Source organism: Petaurus breviceps, unplaced genomic scaffold, assembly GCF_028583685.1.
Source record: "Petaurus breviceps papuanus isolate PSGF00001 unplaced genomic scaffold, PetGlider_PUasm1.0 207, whole genome shotgun sequence".
NCBI classification, from domain to species: Eukaryota; Metazoa; Chordata; class Mammalia; order Diprotodontia; family Petauridae; genus Petaurus; species Petaurus breviceps.
The window spans coordinates 16,155,171-16,172,668 of record NW_027185850.1 but is presented as its reverse complement, the minus strand read 5'-3'; the positions used below and the strand labels follow the sequence as shown (position 1 = coordinate 16,172,668).

At 42.2% G+C, this 17,498-nt stretch overlaps 1 protein-coding gene across 8 annotated transcripts in view; it reads left to right on the top strand.

Moving 5' to 3' along the window:
- The window catches only part of LOC138164927 (FGGY carbohydrate kinase domain-containing protein-like), a 544,546-nt gene extending 533,334 nt beyond the window's left edge, over positions 1-11,212 (top strand). For all 8 annotated transcript variants that reach the window (XM_069092899.1, XM_069092902.1, XM_069092898.1 and 5 more), the window contains 2 exons: positions 3,405-3,466; positions 11,013-11,212. In XM_069092899.1, the coding sequence (XP_068949000.1) occupies positions 3,405-3,466; positions 11,013-11,097 (147 nt within the window). In that variant the 3' untranslated portion in view covers positions 11,098-11,212. The remainder of the gene's footprint in view (positions 1-3,404; positions 3,467-11,012) is intronic.
- The last annotated feature ends 6,286 nt before the right edge of the window (positions 11,213-17,498 follow it).

The following is a 17,498-nucleotide window of genomic DNA, read 5'->3' as shown; positions in this document are numbered from 1 at the left end:
TCCTTCCTTCCTTCCTTCCTTCCTTCCTTCCTTCCTTCCTTCCTCTCACTTCTTAAAGAGGCCTCTTCACTAAATAGGTGTTACCTCACTCTAAGAGAGTCTGTGAAAAGGCCTTAGCCTAAAAGGACCAGCGTCTCCCACTGCATTCTGGGTCACCTCCAGTCATCCTGATGAATATCTGGTCACTGGCCCCAGATGGCTCTGGAGGAGACAGTCAGGCCAGTGCCCTTACAGAGCCCTCCCTCACTCAAGTCAAAGACAGCCGCAAGTCATGTCATCATTTCCCTGATGCCGTGGTCCTCTTTGAGAACCAAGGACAAACCCAACAAATGGACTGCTTTGCCATTTCCTTCTCCGGCTCATTTTACAGATGAGGAAACAGAGGCCAATAGGGTGAAGTGACTTACCCAGGGTCACACAGTGAGCAAGTTTCTGAAGCCGGATTTGAACTCAGGTCTTCCTGACTCCAGACCTAGCACTCTGACCACTGAACCACCTAGCTGCCCTATTCAGTAAAGTAATAGGATTCAAAATAAATACACAAACATTGTCAGGATTTAATTTCCAAATAGTATAGAATTATAAAGAATCTAAAGTGGTTTTCTGATTAAATAATTATATGAAGTTTGCTAGTACAAGGATATCATTTAAATGAGTGTCTCTGGGGCTCTTTGCGAATCTTCTAGACTGATCCCCAAACCCTCCACAATAGGCTTTTCTTCCCAGTGTTTCTTGCCACTGCAGTGAGCAATGTTGTAAGATGTTACAAAATCGTTTCTGGAACTGTGTACTCTCTCCATGTCTCTCCTTTTGACTTTCTTGTGTTTCACAATACCTTGTGATCTAGTCTAAAGTGCCTTTGATTTCACTTCTATCCTCTACACATTAAATGCGTGTGTGTGTGTATGTGTGTGTGTGTGTGTGTGTGTGTGTGTGTGTGTGTGTGTGTGTGGTTATACACAGAGCAGCTGGGTGGCACAGTGCATAGAACTCCAGGCCTGGAGTCAAGAAAACTCATCTTCCTGAGTTCAAATTTGGCCTCAGATCCTTACTGACTGTGTGACCCTGGGCAAGTCACTTCACCATGTTTGCCTCAGTTTCTCCATCTATAAAATGAATTAGAGAAGGAAATAGCAAAACCACTTCAGTATCTCTGCCAATAAAATCCCAAATGGGGTCACAGAGAGTCAGACACTATTGAAAAACAATAACAAAATTATATTATACATACATGCATACACACACTATATCACTTGTGACCAAAGATCTTTGGCTAACAAAAGGTAAATTCTCAGGGCAGCTAGGTGGTGCAGTGAATAAAGCAACGGCCCTGGAGTCAAGAGGACCTGAGTTCAAATCCGATCTCAGAAGATTTACACAAAAACTTGCTGTGTGACCTTGGGCAAGTCACTTAACTCCAATTGCCCTCCAAAAAGCAAAAAAAAAAAAAAAAGGTAAATTCTGTTGATCCAACCAGTTTAACCAGTTGCTTATAACAATAGAAATGCTTGGGACAAACTTAAAATATTAACATAAAGATTGTTTCTTCTATTTAAAATAATAGATAATCAAGAGAAAATGATAGAGAAATCTCATGTATAATAACAATAAAATAAATACTTGGATATCAAGCCACTGGAACACTATGAAGACATATAAATGCAATTGTAAAATGTTCTTTACATATTAAAGACAGATAGGGATATTTACTGCTCATCAGACCATTCAAAAAACATGGATTCAATGCCTATCTGGCATATGGCATTAGCAGTCTGGAAAACAATATGGCCAATGACTACTAATATAATAAAAATGACAATGCTACCTAAATTAATTTGCATATTTATTGCTATATTGATTGAACTTCCCGGAAAGACTTCACAAAACTAGACAAAATTAGAACAGAATGTATTTGGAAAGGGGGAAAAAAGGTCTAGGATCTAGAAATTGGGGAGGGGGGTAGGAACAATGTGGGGATTTTCAGAACTCAGATTATATTATAAAACAATAAAGACCAAATCTATTTGGGATACTTTAAAAATAGAAAAATAGATCAGTATAACATAGTAGATAATAAAAAATTGGAAACAATTGCATTCAGTAACCCAGTGTTCAGTGGAGCTTGGTACATGAAGTACTTATGGAAGAACACTTTAATTTGACAAGATCTTTTCAGCAATCTGGAAAGCAGTTTGGCCAAACCAAAAAAAGAGAGGGAGAGAGAGAGAGAGAAAGACAGAGAGAGAGACAGAGACAGAGAGAGTCATTTGTGACTTAGCCCACATAATTAATACATCCTAAGTGAGTACTTACATATAAAAGGTCATGTCATTTTTGAAATTTGAGAAAAATAGATGGAGATATTGTTCCCAACTGGCTTGGAAGATCATTTTTAACCAAACGAGGGACAGAGACAAAAAATAATAGATTTAAAAGAAAAGAAAATATTACGCAAAATTAAAAAGCTTTTTTTTTTTTACTAATAAAAGCAAAGCATCTAGGCCAAGTGGAGAAGGGTAACTGGGTAAGAAATCTTCACATCCAATATTTCTAATCTGAGTCTCATAGATAAGCTTATAGGAAATTAAACCAAATATCCAAGGCCACAAGCTATTCCACAATAGAAAAACATCTTAGAACACAGGTTCTTAAACTTTTTGGTCTCCAGATCCCTTTACAATATTATATACAAATGCATATATACATATTAGCATATTAGAAATTAAAGTGTTTGCCTGTTATGAAAATAGTTTTGACTTTGTGAACCTCCTGAAAGGATCTTGGTGACCCCAGGCATCACCGAACCATACGTTGAGAACTGCTGGTCTAGGATATGAACAAAAAGGTCTCATATTAAGAATTACAACCTATCAGCAACCATATGAAACACTGCTCCAAATCACTAATGAAAAACAAAATAGAAATTAAGCCACTTGGAAGGCTTCACCTCACAATCCGTCACATAAACACTTGTGAAGCCCTTACAGTATCAGGCCCTGCGATCAGATCACACATGGTAAATCGGCAAAAACTACAGGATACAGGAATATTTCGTGCCGGGGTGGGGAACACTGCGTGTGGTTTCAGAGACGGTTCATATGTCGGCTGGTTTTGCTGAACTTTGTTTTTCTTGTCTAACCTTTGTTACAGGGGAGGGAAGAGAGAAGAGGGTTTCTGTTATCACTTTTTCTTTCAGACATGAATGAAATTTAAAAGGAAAACAACTTTTTTTAAAAATTGTATGATTGAAAAATAGAGGTCGAAAACACAACAGACCAACTGACTTGAAAAAAATTAAACCCGAACTTGTCCAAGTCAGAATGTTCTTATTTGCAAAATATCTTCCTCTGGTTATGATGGTTTGGAACAAAAGCCCACTTTGTTCTGTGTTTATTGTTTAACAGGAGGCAATGGCAAGAATGGGAAAAGTTGGGAAAGTTGTGTTCCCCAGACCTGAGGAGAAGAGGTAAACAACCATTTTTATGTGTGTCTTGTGCTTAGGAATCGATATCCCTTCCAGAGCAGTCGTACTGACCATTCAGAAAACATGGATTCGATGTCTGTCTTGCACATGGTATTAGTAATGTGGAAAGCAATTTGGCCAAACCCTTGGGCATCCTGCCCTTGGGGAGCTTTATAGCATAGCAGAGGGGGAGAAATACAACATGGACATACGCCTCTAGTGCCAGATAAGGGCATACTGGAACAAAAGAGAGGAGGCAATATATTCCTTTGGAAAAATTTGAAGTAAGTAGTTCCAGCTGTGGGGATTGGGGAGGATTTGTAAAGGCTCTGGGACAGGGGTGGGGAACATGAAAGGAGCCCCGTTTTGAGAGGCGAAGCTGAGTAGAGACATCGAGAGATCATTCAGGACATGGGAGAAATTGTTGGTCCAAATGCTGACTTCCATGGAAAGAACCCTGAATTTGTATTTAGAGATTCAAATGATCGTAGATCTAGAGCTGGTAGAGATATTAGAGGTCTTCTAGTCTAAACCCCTCTTTTGAAAAAATGAGGAAACTGAGGCCCAAGGTACATTAAGCAATTGGCCCATAGTCACTGAGGTTGTGAGTTCTGAGGTGGGATTTGAACTGGAGTCTTCCACTGTTGTTTTGCTGCTTTAATAGTGTTGGAAATAATAATAATAATATAGTTTGAATTTACACAGCCCTTCAAGGCTTAAAGGTACTTTACACACCCATCACCTCATTAGATCCTTACACACCCCCATGAGGAAGATGCTATTTTACCCCTTTTTTATAGCTAAGGAAAGGGAGGCTGACATGTTGAGTCAGCAAATCAACTCATAAGGTAGGATTTAAGATAGCGTCTTCCTGACTCCACATGCAGGGCTCTGTCTACTATACTAACTGGTCTTGTATGATCTTTACCTCCTGGGGCCTCAGGCTCCTTCTTGTATAAAACAAGGAGGTAGGGCTGTTGGTTTTTTCTTGTTCTGGTTGATTCATTTTCAGTCCTGTTGGACTCTCCATGATATCATTTGGAGTTTTTTGGGGGCAAAGATCCTAGAACGGTTTGCCATTTCCTTCTCCAGTTCATTTTACATATGAGGAAACTGAGGCAAATGGGGTTAAGTGACTTGCCCAGGGTCACACAGATACTAACTGTCTTAGGCCAGATTTGAACTCAAGAAGATGAATGGGCCTGGCCCTCTATGCATTATGGTGCAATGTAGCTGTTCTTAGATGACCATTAAGGTCCCTCTCTATAAATCAGTGATCCTATGATTAACATTATCTGTAGATTTCTGGTGTCTGATCAGTGAGAACTCTCTGATGAGGGACCAAAGGAAAGAGTGAACACTCATCTTTGTTTTTATCTGGGTGGTAACCAGAACTCTCCTATGAGTTGGCTGATTAACTTTACTTTGAAGCTGTAAGCCAAGGATGTGTGTTAAGTCTGTGGTTATAGGAAAGTGTTTTAGATTTGGAATTAAAAACATGTTCAAAGTGAGCTTGGCACAGAAAGAGAAAACAGTCAATGTTGTAGTGACATCTGAGAAGTAATCAAGCATCCCCCAAGCCTGGAGTCAGAAGGACTGTTTAAGGTCTGCAGTCGCTTTCCTATATGAAGCATGACTCCCCTCAATACAAATACAGACTGAAGGTCACTGATGCCTGAGTAGATCTGATCATGGGGAACTCAGTACTTTCCAAGGTTTGTATCAAGTTGTGGAAGCATTGCCCCATGTTCTCCCTCAAGAGCATTGATTGCCAGGCCCACAGAGTACTAGATTTAGAAAAGGAAACCTAAGTTCCAATGCCAGCTCCGATTCCTGCCATCTGGAGCTTTATAGGCAAGTCTTTTAACCTCCTAGGGCTTCCTTTCTTCATCTGTAAAATGAGGAAAAGCAGCAGCTGCAATGACCATTTACCAGGAAAGGTAAGGAAAATGCTTTGCAAGGCTTAATGCCCCAAAGCGATGGGGAATTTCCTATAATGGTGTGTGTCTACATACAGATATAAAAAGGAATATTAGAGGCTATTATATGTCATATTTACTACTCTCAATATGCACACATATTATATATGCACACACATATGTATTTATGTATGTATGCATACGTGCAGCTAGATGGTGGGGTAGATAGGCACCAGACCAGAGGTCAGGAAGATTTGAGTTTAAATACAACTTCGGATACTTACTAGCTGTGTGACCCTGGGTAAATCATTTAATTGCTGTCTGCCTCAGTTTTCCCTTCAATAAAAGTGGGGAAAATAAGTGCATCTGCCTCCCAGGGTTGTTGTGAGGATCAATTGAGATCCTATTTATAAAATACTTTGCAAATCTTAAAACACCAGAGAAATACTGACTCTTCCTCTCCTCCTTGTTGAGCTCTAACCCACAATTAGAAAATGCTTTCAGGTGTGCAATGCACTCTCCTAAAGCAGACCTAGGAGACTGTTGGCCTGAAGTCAGAGAGAATGATCCTGGGAGCCGCAGACCCCCAGCCCAGCTCATTGTGTGCACAGGCAGGCTAGACCAGGCTGAGGATAACAGACAGAGTTAGGGGGGTGTCTGCCCCAAAGATATGAAGAATGGATGAATGAGAACAGTTTGTTCTACTGGCCATGAAGGCAGCTGAAGCAGGCACTGCAGAGCTTAGAGCTTGGTCAGACATGGAAGACACCAAGGCCATCCAGCACATCCTGGCCATCTCCACTCATGCTGACTTTCTTCCGGCCGCTGGACTTTGCTGGCACTAGCTGGAAGAGAAAGTGAGACTGATGACTTTGTCCAGCCCAGCCTCACTTAAATTCAATTCACACCCAAGTCCCGGCTTCACCCTTGAATTGATCCTCTTGGAAAACAAAGGAGAGAGGACAGCTGGGCCAGGTGGAGATGAACCCCATCCATTTGCAGATGAGGAAACAGAAGTTCAGGCAGGGGAAAGGCTTTCTTCTTAGGAGGGGTAGGATTCCCACCCAGACGTTCTCAAGCTGCTGCACGTGACTGCCCTCCACACACCCGAGGTCCAGACATCCTGGTTTTATTACTGTGCTTTGCACTGTGACATTCCCCCTGCTGTCCTGCATCTTTGCACGTCATCCCTGGTGCGTAGAATGTTCTCCCTCCTCATCTCAACCTGCTGGTAAGGTTTCTTTCAAGATACAGTTCAAAGGCCACACATTCTGTGTGAGGCTTTTCCTGATCCCGCTCCCCACCTATTGCTTCCTTCTTTCAAAAAATTACTTTATATTTAGTATAGATAGCTATACATACATATACATACACTAAATATGGAGACATAATATGCATAATTTGTTATATAATATATGTATATATATATATATACACACACAAATATATGAAGGAATGTATTATATATGTATACATGTGTAGAGAGAGAGAGAGACAGAGAGAGAGAGAAAAGAGAGAGACAGTGACAGAGAGAACACTCCTAGACTCTCTCTATATAGAGATTTATGATACACCAATATCTATCTCTCTACATATGTACACACATACACGTTGTCTCCACCAATAGAAAATAGCTCCTTGAGGGCAGGGCTTCCCTCACTGGTGCTTTGTATCCCCAGAGCCTAACATGGTACCAAATGCAAAGCTGTGGATTGATAAGAGCTTGTTAGTTGATTGATTCTAGCCCACAGGTGAATGGGGTCTCACCAATCCCCACCTGAGAGCTTCTCCTCTTCTTCTGGTGGCTTCTCAAAGAAGCCAAGAAACTTAGCAAAAGGAAGTCCAAAGAGCCCTGGTTCTGTATGCCTGAATAACAACATCATCCCTGGCACTTGTTTCCTGTGTGACCTTGGGCCAGTCCCATCACCTCCCTTGGTCACAGATTCTTCCTCCATAAAATGAGGGGCTTGGATGGAATGACTTCTGAGGCTCATTCCAGCTCTAGGTCTGTGATTCCATGACTTTGAGCTTTTGTTTATTTAATATCTAGTATACATGGAAATGACTCCACTTATCTGAACATCAGACCATTGAATATTTAGCCAATCTATCAAGATGCATTTCTTCAGCATCTACCGTGTTCCAGGCACTGTGTTCTGTGCTGGAGATAGAGATCTTTGATTCCGTGTTATCTAATGCACCCTTCATCTGTTCTTTTCCATAATTCTGTAAATATCATTAAAAAGTCCTGAAATTGTACAAGAAGTGTCAGGGCGCCATCTTCAGGCACATTGCAAGCCTTGCAAAGAAAGGAAAATGAGCACTTGTGAATCATGAAAAGGTCTCTGTGGAGATTATCATCCTCTGCAAAGGGCGCAGAAATCATCTCAGAGGGGACTGATTGGGAGCTAGAAGGGGCTTCAGGGGCGATTGAGGTCAAAGCTCTCAGGCTACAGCTAGAACTCAGGGAGAGGAGTGTTGCCCAATGTGACCCAGCACTGGAACCCCAGACTTAGGCCCCAAGTGTCTGCTCTGATACACACATAGGCCATGTTGAGTTTGGGGAAAAGCTTAGAATAGGTGGGTTTTATTTTCATATTTAAAATGTTAGTAGATATCTGTCTTCTCGGCGGTGAGAAGCCTGTGGATCAGATATCTTCTTTAATACTCAAAAAGCTTTCGTCAGTACATTGTAAGGGTAAGGGAAACATAATTAATGGCAGCGTGCTATAATGGGTAGAACATTGGACTTGGAATCCTGGAAGATTCAAATCCTACAGCTGGGTGGCCCTAAGGAGGTCACTTAATCTCTCTGTGCCTTATCTGTGAAATCAGGGAGCTGGCCTCAATGACTTCTATGATCCTTTCCAGCTTATGAACTGATATGAAAGGGCTTTGAGACTGTTGAAAAGTTGGTGGCAGATACATCTCAGCTAGACTGGTAGTTCATTTAAAGTTGTGTGCAGTTCCACCAAATATCCGAGTATCAGATGCCAGATTGATGCAGTCAGAATGCTTGTCATCTTCTCAGAGGCCCCCAAGAGAACTGAAGCCCTGTTGGCTTTTGTTCTGGAAGTGGCATCTCTCATCTAAAACCTCGCTCTCCTGACTCCCAATCCAGCACTTTGACATCTCTCCATTGGATAGATTTCAAACCATTTGTTTATGTTCTCTCTACACTTGGCCTTTCTGGCCTTGAGGATCCTTTTGCCATATGGGTCTAATTAGTTTGTGATCATAGACAGAAATATACTCCATGTTGGATGTGTCCTTAGCCACCATGGCTTCCAAATTCCCCTGACTGTTATCAAGCCCAGAACCTGGCACCATTTCCCTGATTATGTGACCTGAATTCAGTGCTGCTTGCCATTCAATCTACTCCATTCTTATAAGCTAGGTTCTTTGGCTGGATACCTATTTAATCATTTCAGTTACTCATGTTCTTATGTTATTTCAGAAAAAAAAATATATTGTATTAAGATTTTTCTTTTTATCAGATAGTTATCACCTTTTCTCAAAATTTTTTTTTATTTTATATTTGTAGGAATTTTAAGTCTTTGAGTCTAGGAATACAAATTATACGGTATTGACATCTTTTAAAAATATTTCAATCTTAAAATGTACATTAAAGTGTTATCAGTATAGGGATAGGGACTGTACTGATGATTTCATTAGTACAGGAAACTACCAAATGAGAAAATTCCCTCTACTAATACAGGTCAGCAGAATTTGACAAGTTAGAATCTTAGAGTATTACCTGGAGATTTGAGAAGGTCAGTGACTTACCTAGGAACACACAGTGTGTCAGGAGAGGCTTTAAAGCCAGCTAGCTTTCTACCTGTGACTGTCCTTGGAATAATGACAACAGGTAAATAAAATGACAAACCAATAGAGTTTTTTTTTGCATTTTGAAATGTTGTGCTATTACATATTATATTAGGAGAGGCCCCCAGGCCTGAGAGATCCCTGGGCTTCTTCCAAGGCTCAGTGAAAGTGCTGCCTTCCTTTGAGATGACCTCCAATTTACCCTGTAGATATCTTGCTTGCATGGAGCTGTTTGCATATAGTCTTCCCCCTTGGGAGGGGGGCATCCATTGTCTTTCTTTGCATCCTTAGCGCTTATCAAAGTGCCCAGCACATAGTAAGAGCTATGTAAATCCTTGTTGAATGACTGCCGTGGTTAGTGGATAGAGAGCCCGTTTTGGAGTCAGGAAGACTTATTATACACTTAGCATTTGCCCGGCACCGTGCTAAGCCCTGAGGCTACACAGAAAGGCAAAAGACAGTCCATTTTAACAAGGGGCTCACAGTCTAATGGGGGAAGACAACATGCAAACAACTCTGGACAAACAAGAATGTGCAGCGAAATTGGGGTGGGAGGTCAACAAAAAGAAGGCACTAGAATTAGGGGGAATCAAGAAATCTTCTTGTAGACGGTCTTCACTTCCTGGTGCTGACTTTGCCCAGTGAGATGAGTCTCTGGATTCTCAAACACAAACTCAGTCTCTGGCAGTCTCTATCAAACTGGAAAGGCCTGGTGACTGTCTGGTGTCCATAACCCAGCCCTACCTAAGAAAGAGTTATGACTCCATAAGCATCGTGTGAAAGAAATTTTTGACCATAACAAATGTCAAACACCATCTACTAAGGCTTAGAAAGTTGCAGTCTGTGTCAATGGAGGGACCACCCCACTGCTGAACTCATAGATCCTTGAAGTATTAACTTACTCATGTCTCCTAGCTGTCCTTACCACTTTCTGCTGGACTAACTGCTGTTGGTCAATGTCCCTCCTAAAACATGGTGGTCAGGACTAGAAACATTTTAACCTCTCATGTTATAAAGACAAAAAGTATACTATGATACCAAGGAAAGGAGACACCATGGGCAAGAGGAAAGTCAGAGAACCTGGTGTGAAACCCTGGTTCTTCTACTTGCACCTCGGGTGACCTAGGACAAGTCAACTCCCATCTGTGGGCCTCAGTTTCTGTATCTGTAAAATGGATGGAACTGGACTAGAATCTTGAAGGTTTCTTCCAACTCTAAATCTATTATTGAATAATCTCAAATAAAGGCAACAAAAATATGAGAACTATAAATCACAGCTCAGGTGGGAGATGGCTCCTTCAGTATGGGACTCTTTATTAATTCAGTCCTCCAAGAGCACAGCCCCTAGCCCAAAGTAAGCACTTAATAAATGTTTTGTCTGTCTACATATTGAGGACCCATCATGTGACAGCAGAGGCACTGTGCTCAACCCAGACCTCCCTACCCTTCTCTCCCACTTATGATAGTTTGGATAGAGTAGGACTGCATGTGGAGTAGGGAAGACCTGAGTTTGAATTAACTCTCAATTACTAGATGGGTAACTCTGCGTGCATTTCTTAACCTCTGTCTGCCTCAGTTTTGTTCATCTGTAAAATGGGGATAATCACGCACCTACTTCCCAGGGTTCTTATGAGGCTCAAAGAAGATATCATATGAAAAGCACTTTGCAAACATTTAGGGAGATGCTATGTATTTCTTTTAAAAGGAACCAAAGAGATTTTATGTTTTCCTGAGTATAAGCAGCATGTGAAATGTTTTATTTGGGCCCATCTGATTTATCAATTTCACTTTTTTTTCCAATACAGATTTTATGACAAAAAGTACAAAGTCTTCTTGAAGCTTGTCGAGCACCAGAGAGAATACGCAGCCATCATGAGTGAGGACATCTGAGCTGGGCCCAGTCTGGCCTCCACCCTGGGCCCTGGTCATTGCTGCCACTTGTGTAACTTGTAATGGGGTAAGGCCATGCAGTGTCATCTTGAATAAAGAAGCCTGAGATGTGAAAGGTGGAAACAGAGTCTTCCATTGAAAAGTCCTTGTCAGTTCTTCTCTCGTTGGGTACGGGTTAAACAAGGTGGCCACTGAGGCTCCTCCCACCACTGCAGATGTCTGATGTGGTCATGGGTGAGGGTTTTAGACAAAGCATGTCACCAGTGTCCCAAGGCCCAGAAGGCTCAGGAATGAAAAGCCATCCATACAGATACATTAAGCAGCTGGGCACAAAGGGCCGGTTTGGTTTTTTAATACCTAATGACCGTTTCACTGTTTGTCATAAGCTTTAGAGAGATGAGCGAGACATGTTGTCATGATGCCATTTAGAACCTAAAGTATGCTGCACACACACCTTTCCTATTTCAGTAGGAGTAGGTTCCCAAGCATGTATGCATGTGAGAGACAGAGAGAGCACGTGTGCACTTGCCTCCTCTAGTCTGGACCTCCTGACTGGTTTCCTTCTGCACAACCTCTTCCCTCTCTAACCCACCTAACATGAAGCTGCTGGACAGATATTCCTAAAGCAAAGATCTGACTTATTGCATCCTGCTTTAGAAGCATGATGTAAGATGAAATACAAGCCCCTCAGTTTGTCCTTCACCATCTGACTAAAGCCTATCTTTCTATGTGGTTTAATTGATGTCCTCTCTTGCCCACCTACATTCTAGTCAGTGGTTGGTTTATTCCCCATTCACAATATTATTCCATCTGCCATCTCCTGCTTTTGAGCAGGCTTCCTTCCATACCTGGATTTCTGGCCCTCTTCATCTGTGCTTCTGGAATTATTATTACCATTGTAATTATTTTCTTTTACAAGAGATGCTTTATTTTGGTTTTATTATTTCATCATCTATCTTAATGGCTGGCGCATAGTAGCTATATAACAAATACTTGTTCATTTGAATTGTTGAAGAGGAGAGAGATGGGACAGATGATAGCAGTTAGGACAGCAGCACTTTCAGATCGCATGGATCTCAGCGGAGGGATTAATTTCCTTCCGCGGGATCTTGCTATAGCAGCAAGAGTCATAGTAGGAGTACTGCTAGTAGTAATAGTAGTAGTAGTAGTAGTAGTAGCAGTAGTAGTAGTAGCAGCAGCAGCAGCAGTAGTAGTAGTAGTAGCAGCAGGAACAGATGGAGCACGAAAGATAATGTAGGAATCATTGGACTACCTGAAAACCATGATGAAGAAAGAGCCTAAATGTCAGTAGTAGTCATAGTAGCAGCAGCGATAGGTTAGTCTTTCTGGGTCCAAGCCCAGCACTCTATCCACAGATATAGAGAGACAGAGAGAGAAAAGAAGGAAGATGAGGAAGAAAAAGAGAATGAAGAGGAAAGGAAAGGAGAAAGGGAGAGAAGAAAGAAGGAAGGAAGGCAAGAAAAAGGAAGAAAGAAAAAAATGCCAGACTTTTTTTTTTTAATATGCCTGCTGTATTCAGGACGCTGAGGTAGTTGTGTGTTGGGGAAGGAGGGGGGGCACGATATAGTTCCTGAATTCATAGAGTCTTTAGTCTTATAAAGGGATTAGAGACTAAAATGAAATATATAATATGCAATATTGCAGTGGTGAGTATTTTGAGGAATAATAAGAGTGTGTTATGTGCAACCTATTGGAGTGATCAAGATTGTGTGGTTTGTCCTTCATTCTCCAAGAGGATCATGACATCAGGAAATGATGACGTGACTTGCAGTTGACTTTCATCTGAGGGAGGGAGGGTCACCAGTGTGCAAGGTCACCGGCCTCACTTTCTCCTCCAGAGACATCTGGGTCCAGTGGCCAGATACTCATCAGGACAATGGGAGATGGCCCAGGATGCAATGGGAGACCCTGGCCCTTTTAGGCCAAGGCTTTTTCAGGTTTTCACTTTGAACGAGTTAATGTCCATTCAGTGAATAGGCCTCTTAAAGAAATGAGTCAAGGGATGACTGCTTTAATAAAAAAAAAAAACAATTGAGCTGGAAGGGGAAGACCCTCATGGGTACTGGCCAAAAGAGAAACAGTTACTATTGACATTCAGTCAGTGATCCAGGAGAGCTTCTCAGAGGAGATGTCTTTTGAAGACTGGATAAGCTTTCATCAGGTAAAGAAATGGGGAGAGCACATTCTTGAGCACTGGGCTCAGAGTGGACAAGGACACAGAGGCCAGGGGCTCCTTACTGGTCCAGTTCAGCTGGAGGGTTAAGTGCAGGGAAAGGAATAAGGGGTAAGGTTGAGAAGATAGAGTCATAAGAGGTGGGGGAAGGCCTTGAATGATGCCTTAAGAAGGATGAATTCTATTTAGGAACTGTCAATAAGAAGGATGAATTCTATTTAGGAACTGTCAACCAGTACTAAGTTTGTTCTTAGAAAGACAAACAAAATTAGGCTACATATAAGTGTCTATTTCTCTCAAAGCTCGCAGAACATGCATATAGAGACAGACATGGGAGCTCATTGTGAGACAAAGAACCCAAGACAGAAGAGAACTTATATCTTCAGAGAAATTCCTTCTCACCGCTCCTTCCCTCCCTTGCTCAGGATGCCTGTGTCAGTAAAATTACAGTCTCCAGATGTGTTAATCATGATATGAGAAAGGAATTTCTTAATTGGATAGGTTGTAAATACAATAACATAGGAGAATGTCAAGGTGTCAATTGAAATTACAGATCCAGGATGTCTGTGTTTCCCCTACATAGCCTATGTCCATAAAATGCCAAGATAAGAAAAGTCCCACTGTTCAAGACAGTGGTCAGTCCTATGTATCCTGTCCATGGTGGTCATAAACAGAAGAATGCTCCTGATCAGCTGTAGTTGTTGACACAGGAAGGGGCATTTTGAATTCACTCAGAGAGCAAAGCAAAGCATGTCTGTTATGCCAGAACATGCCAAGCATTATGGTAGGTTAAGCTCAGAGTGGGTCAGAATGTCTCTCCTGATTGGCCAATCCATGTTTTAGGCCTTTCTCAGGTCTTGGGGGTTCAAAATGGTTTGGGGGGAGGTGTACAGAATCAATCTGGATTGACTGAAAATGTGAGCAGGGAAATGAAATGAAAGAATGAGTGAGGAAAGAAGGGATAAGAACAGAGGAAAGGGAAACAGAAACTTTAAGAAGATTTAGTCAAGAAAAAGTGTGTAGTTTGTTATATCAGTGAGTCGTCTGGGAAGGAGGGTGAGGGAAACTATATATATTAAGTATATCTTAGTTTTTCTTTCATTCCTCTTTCCTCCCTCCTTCATTTCCTCCTTCCCTCAGGTAAACACTGAACTTTTAAATCCAGAGCAAAGATTCAGCTCTGTTAACAGATGAATAAGAGGAAGAAAAAGCCCAAGAAGCAGGGACTTGGTCTGAGGGGGGGGGGGTTAGAGGGAGAAAAGAGTGCTTCAGGAAGGGACTGATAACCATCTTAAAAGAACCAAAGGGCCACCCTGTTGAAGGGAGTTAGATGGGCTCCCCTTGTTCCCCGAGGACCAAACTAGGAACAATGGGTGGGGAATTTAAACTTAAAGCCTGAAAGAATTTCCCCACAATGCGTTCTTCAAAGTTGGAATGAGACACCCAGAGAGATGATGGTTTCCCTCTCACTGAGGGGCTCCAGGTACACCCGGGTGATCACTAGCCGGGCATGCTTCAGAGGATGCTTTTGGTCAGATGCCAGATGCAAGAGAGAGCCTCTGGGGGCCCTTCCAACTCTGAGAGTCTGTGACTCTGTCCCAGTTAATCTGATCCCATGTTTACCAAAGAAGTTGAATTCTATAAACAGCCTGTGGAGAGGAGGCCCAGAAGCATCTCTCCTGATTCTGGAAGAGTCATCCCTTCAGTTAACATGTACTCATTAAGCTCCTACTATGTTCCAAGCAATACACTAAAAGATGGGAATTCAAAGAAAAGGCAAAAGAGAGGCTCTGCTTTCCAGGGGCCCACAGCCTAAGGTAAGAGGGAGATGATCAAGAAGAATACACCCTGAACCAGGCCAAAGTGGAAAACTGCATCTGATGAAAAGGGGCCCAGATTAAGTGATTGTCACACATAGCTGAGGGTGTCATCTGTGTGGAGGGTAGACCTAGGACCCAAGTGAAAGAACAGGAAATCTTAGTCTTGAGACTAAGGTGATGAGGATTATAAATGTCCCTAGGGAGACGGTCAAGGCCAACTGGAAGTCAGTTTCTTAACTTAGAGTTCACACTTAAAGATATGTGAGCCTAGATGCTTGCAGAGGGGTGTTAACAGCCATTTTTTGTGGAAGTCCCAAACACTAATACTCCTAACTGCTGAGAGAAGTGGGGTAAATAACCCATAACATAGGTCCCCCAAGGAACTATGCCTTCTATTAATTTAGAATGGGGTCACAAAGATTCAGACATGACTGAAAAGGACTCAGCAACAACAAATTTTACCAAGGTCACACAGGTGTTAAGCAGTATAACTACAGTTCAAACCCAGGATCACAGACTCCAAATCCGGCATTCCTTCCAGCACCACACCAAGCTTCTTTTCATGGCAAGTGAGATTCCTATTTAAGGATTGGCTTTTCACCTCCACTCAGTTAATGTCATCCTAGAAGACCTAGGTAGGTCAAGTGAATTCATTAAAAAGTATAATCCGGGGGTGAACAAATCTGTAAGCAATTTGAGAGGATTAAAGCTCTTTATTCATCCGATAATGGCAGATGACTGCCCACAGGAAATTCCTTGCGATGGGCTAAGATGGGGTCTGATGATCTCTGGGCCAGTTTGCGAAAGAGCAAGCCAGTTTAGGGTCAGGCAGGCCAGTCGAGTGAGGATGGATCCCCAGCTGAGACCTTGAGAAGAAATCAATTCTGTGAAAGCGTTTCTCTCCATATCTCCACTGTCTCCCCTACTGTGGGCAATCTCACGAGTTTGGGAGATGCAGAGGGTCTCTTTGGATATTCCACTGGTGACCAGCATCAGTGACCGAGTTCACTGGAACCTGTAGCAGTAGCCAAAAAGTCAGGAAGGGAACAAGTAGCAGAAGCACCCAGGTGGTGTAATGGATAGAAGTAGAGGCCTGGACCCAGAGTCAGGAGGACCTGAGTTCAAATCCAGCCTTAGATGCTTATTAGCTGTGTGACCCTAGGCAAGTCACTTAACCCTGTTTGCTTCGATTTCTTCTACTGTAAGAAGGGGATATGATAACAGCACTCTACCTCCCAGGGTTGTTGTAAGGCTCAGATGAGCTAACAATTATAAAGTATTTAGCACAGTGCCTGGAGCATGATAAGTACTATAGGAACGTTAGCTGTTACTCTCATCGTGGGATGGCCACTCCCAGACGCCTGGGAGGGTGTGGATGCTGCCTATTTCACTGGAATGTTTCGTACCAGATGCTCTTGGTAAACCACCCTAATAAATATCCTTTTCTAAAAGTTAATCAATGTTTGGTTTACTAATTACTTGTCAATGGGAAGCACATTGGTGGGGGCTAGTGAGTGCCAGTACCAATAACATAGTCCCTCATAGCAGCCAGTAGTCAGCTGCACCCTCTGGGGACCCCAGTCTGCCAATGTGAATGCAGCTTAGAGGAGTAACCCTAGAAAGGATGTTGTATGACATAAGTCGCAGGGCTATAATGAGGTTCTAATAAAATGGTCTCATCTAGGTAAACCATTTAACTCTCCCAGTACCTGGCACAGAGTAAATGATTTATAAATGTTGAATGAATGATTGAATGAATGGATGGATGAATGAAAGAATGAATGAGAGTGTCAAATGGCATTCTTTTCACTGACTTTCAAGGGCATATCCATACTTCTTGATTCCATGAGTCTTCTCTCAATTCTGGTCTCCAAGTCTGATAGTTGGAGCTAAACACAATGAATGAACTAATGAATGAGTGAATGAATAAAGGTATGAATTAAAGAAACCTTTATTCAGTGCTTGCTATTGGAGATGACAAAAGGAAGAGAGTTCCTATCCTCAAGGAGCTTATTCTCATAGGCTGAGACCACAAACGGGGACATGGAGTGGCCAGGGTGGTGGGATGTGGTCAAGGGGTCACAGAGACAATGAGTGGAGTCATAGAATCAGTGACTGGTATATACTTTCCATGAATAGTCATGTAGACTTGGCTCCTGTTCCTAGAGCTAGGCCTGGGAGGGTTTGGGGGTAATGGGAGAGATTCCAAAGATGTCCAGAGCAATCTGCTGGGACTGGTTTGGGCTAGTTATGGTGAACACTCAGCAGTCAGAATTCCAGGGGCCCATGACAGGAATGTGCAGTGTAAGACCATAGCATCCAGGTGATCAGAGAACAGCACTCTTGGACTTTTCCTGGATAAAGAATTGTCTTTAAAATAGTAACCT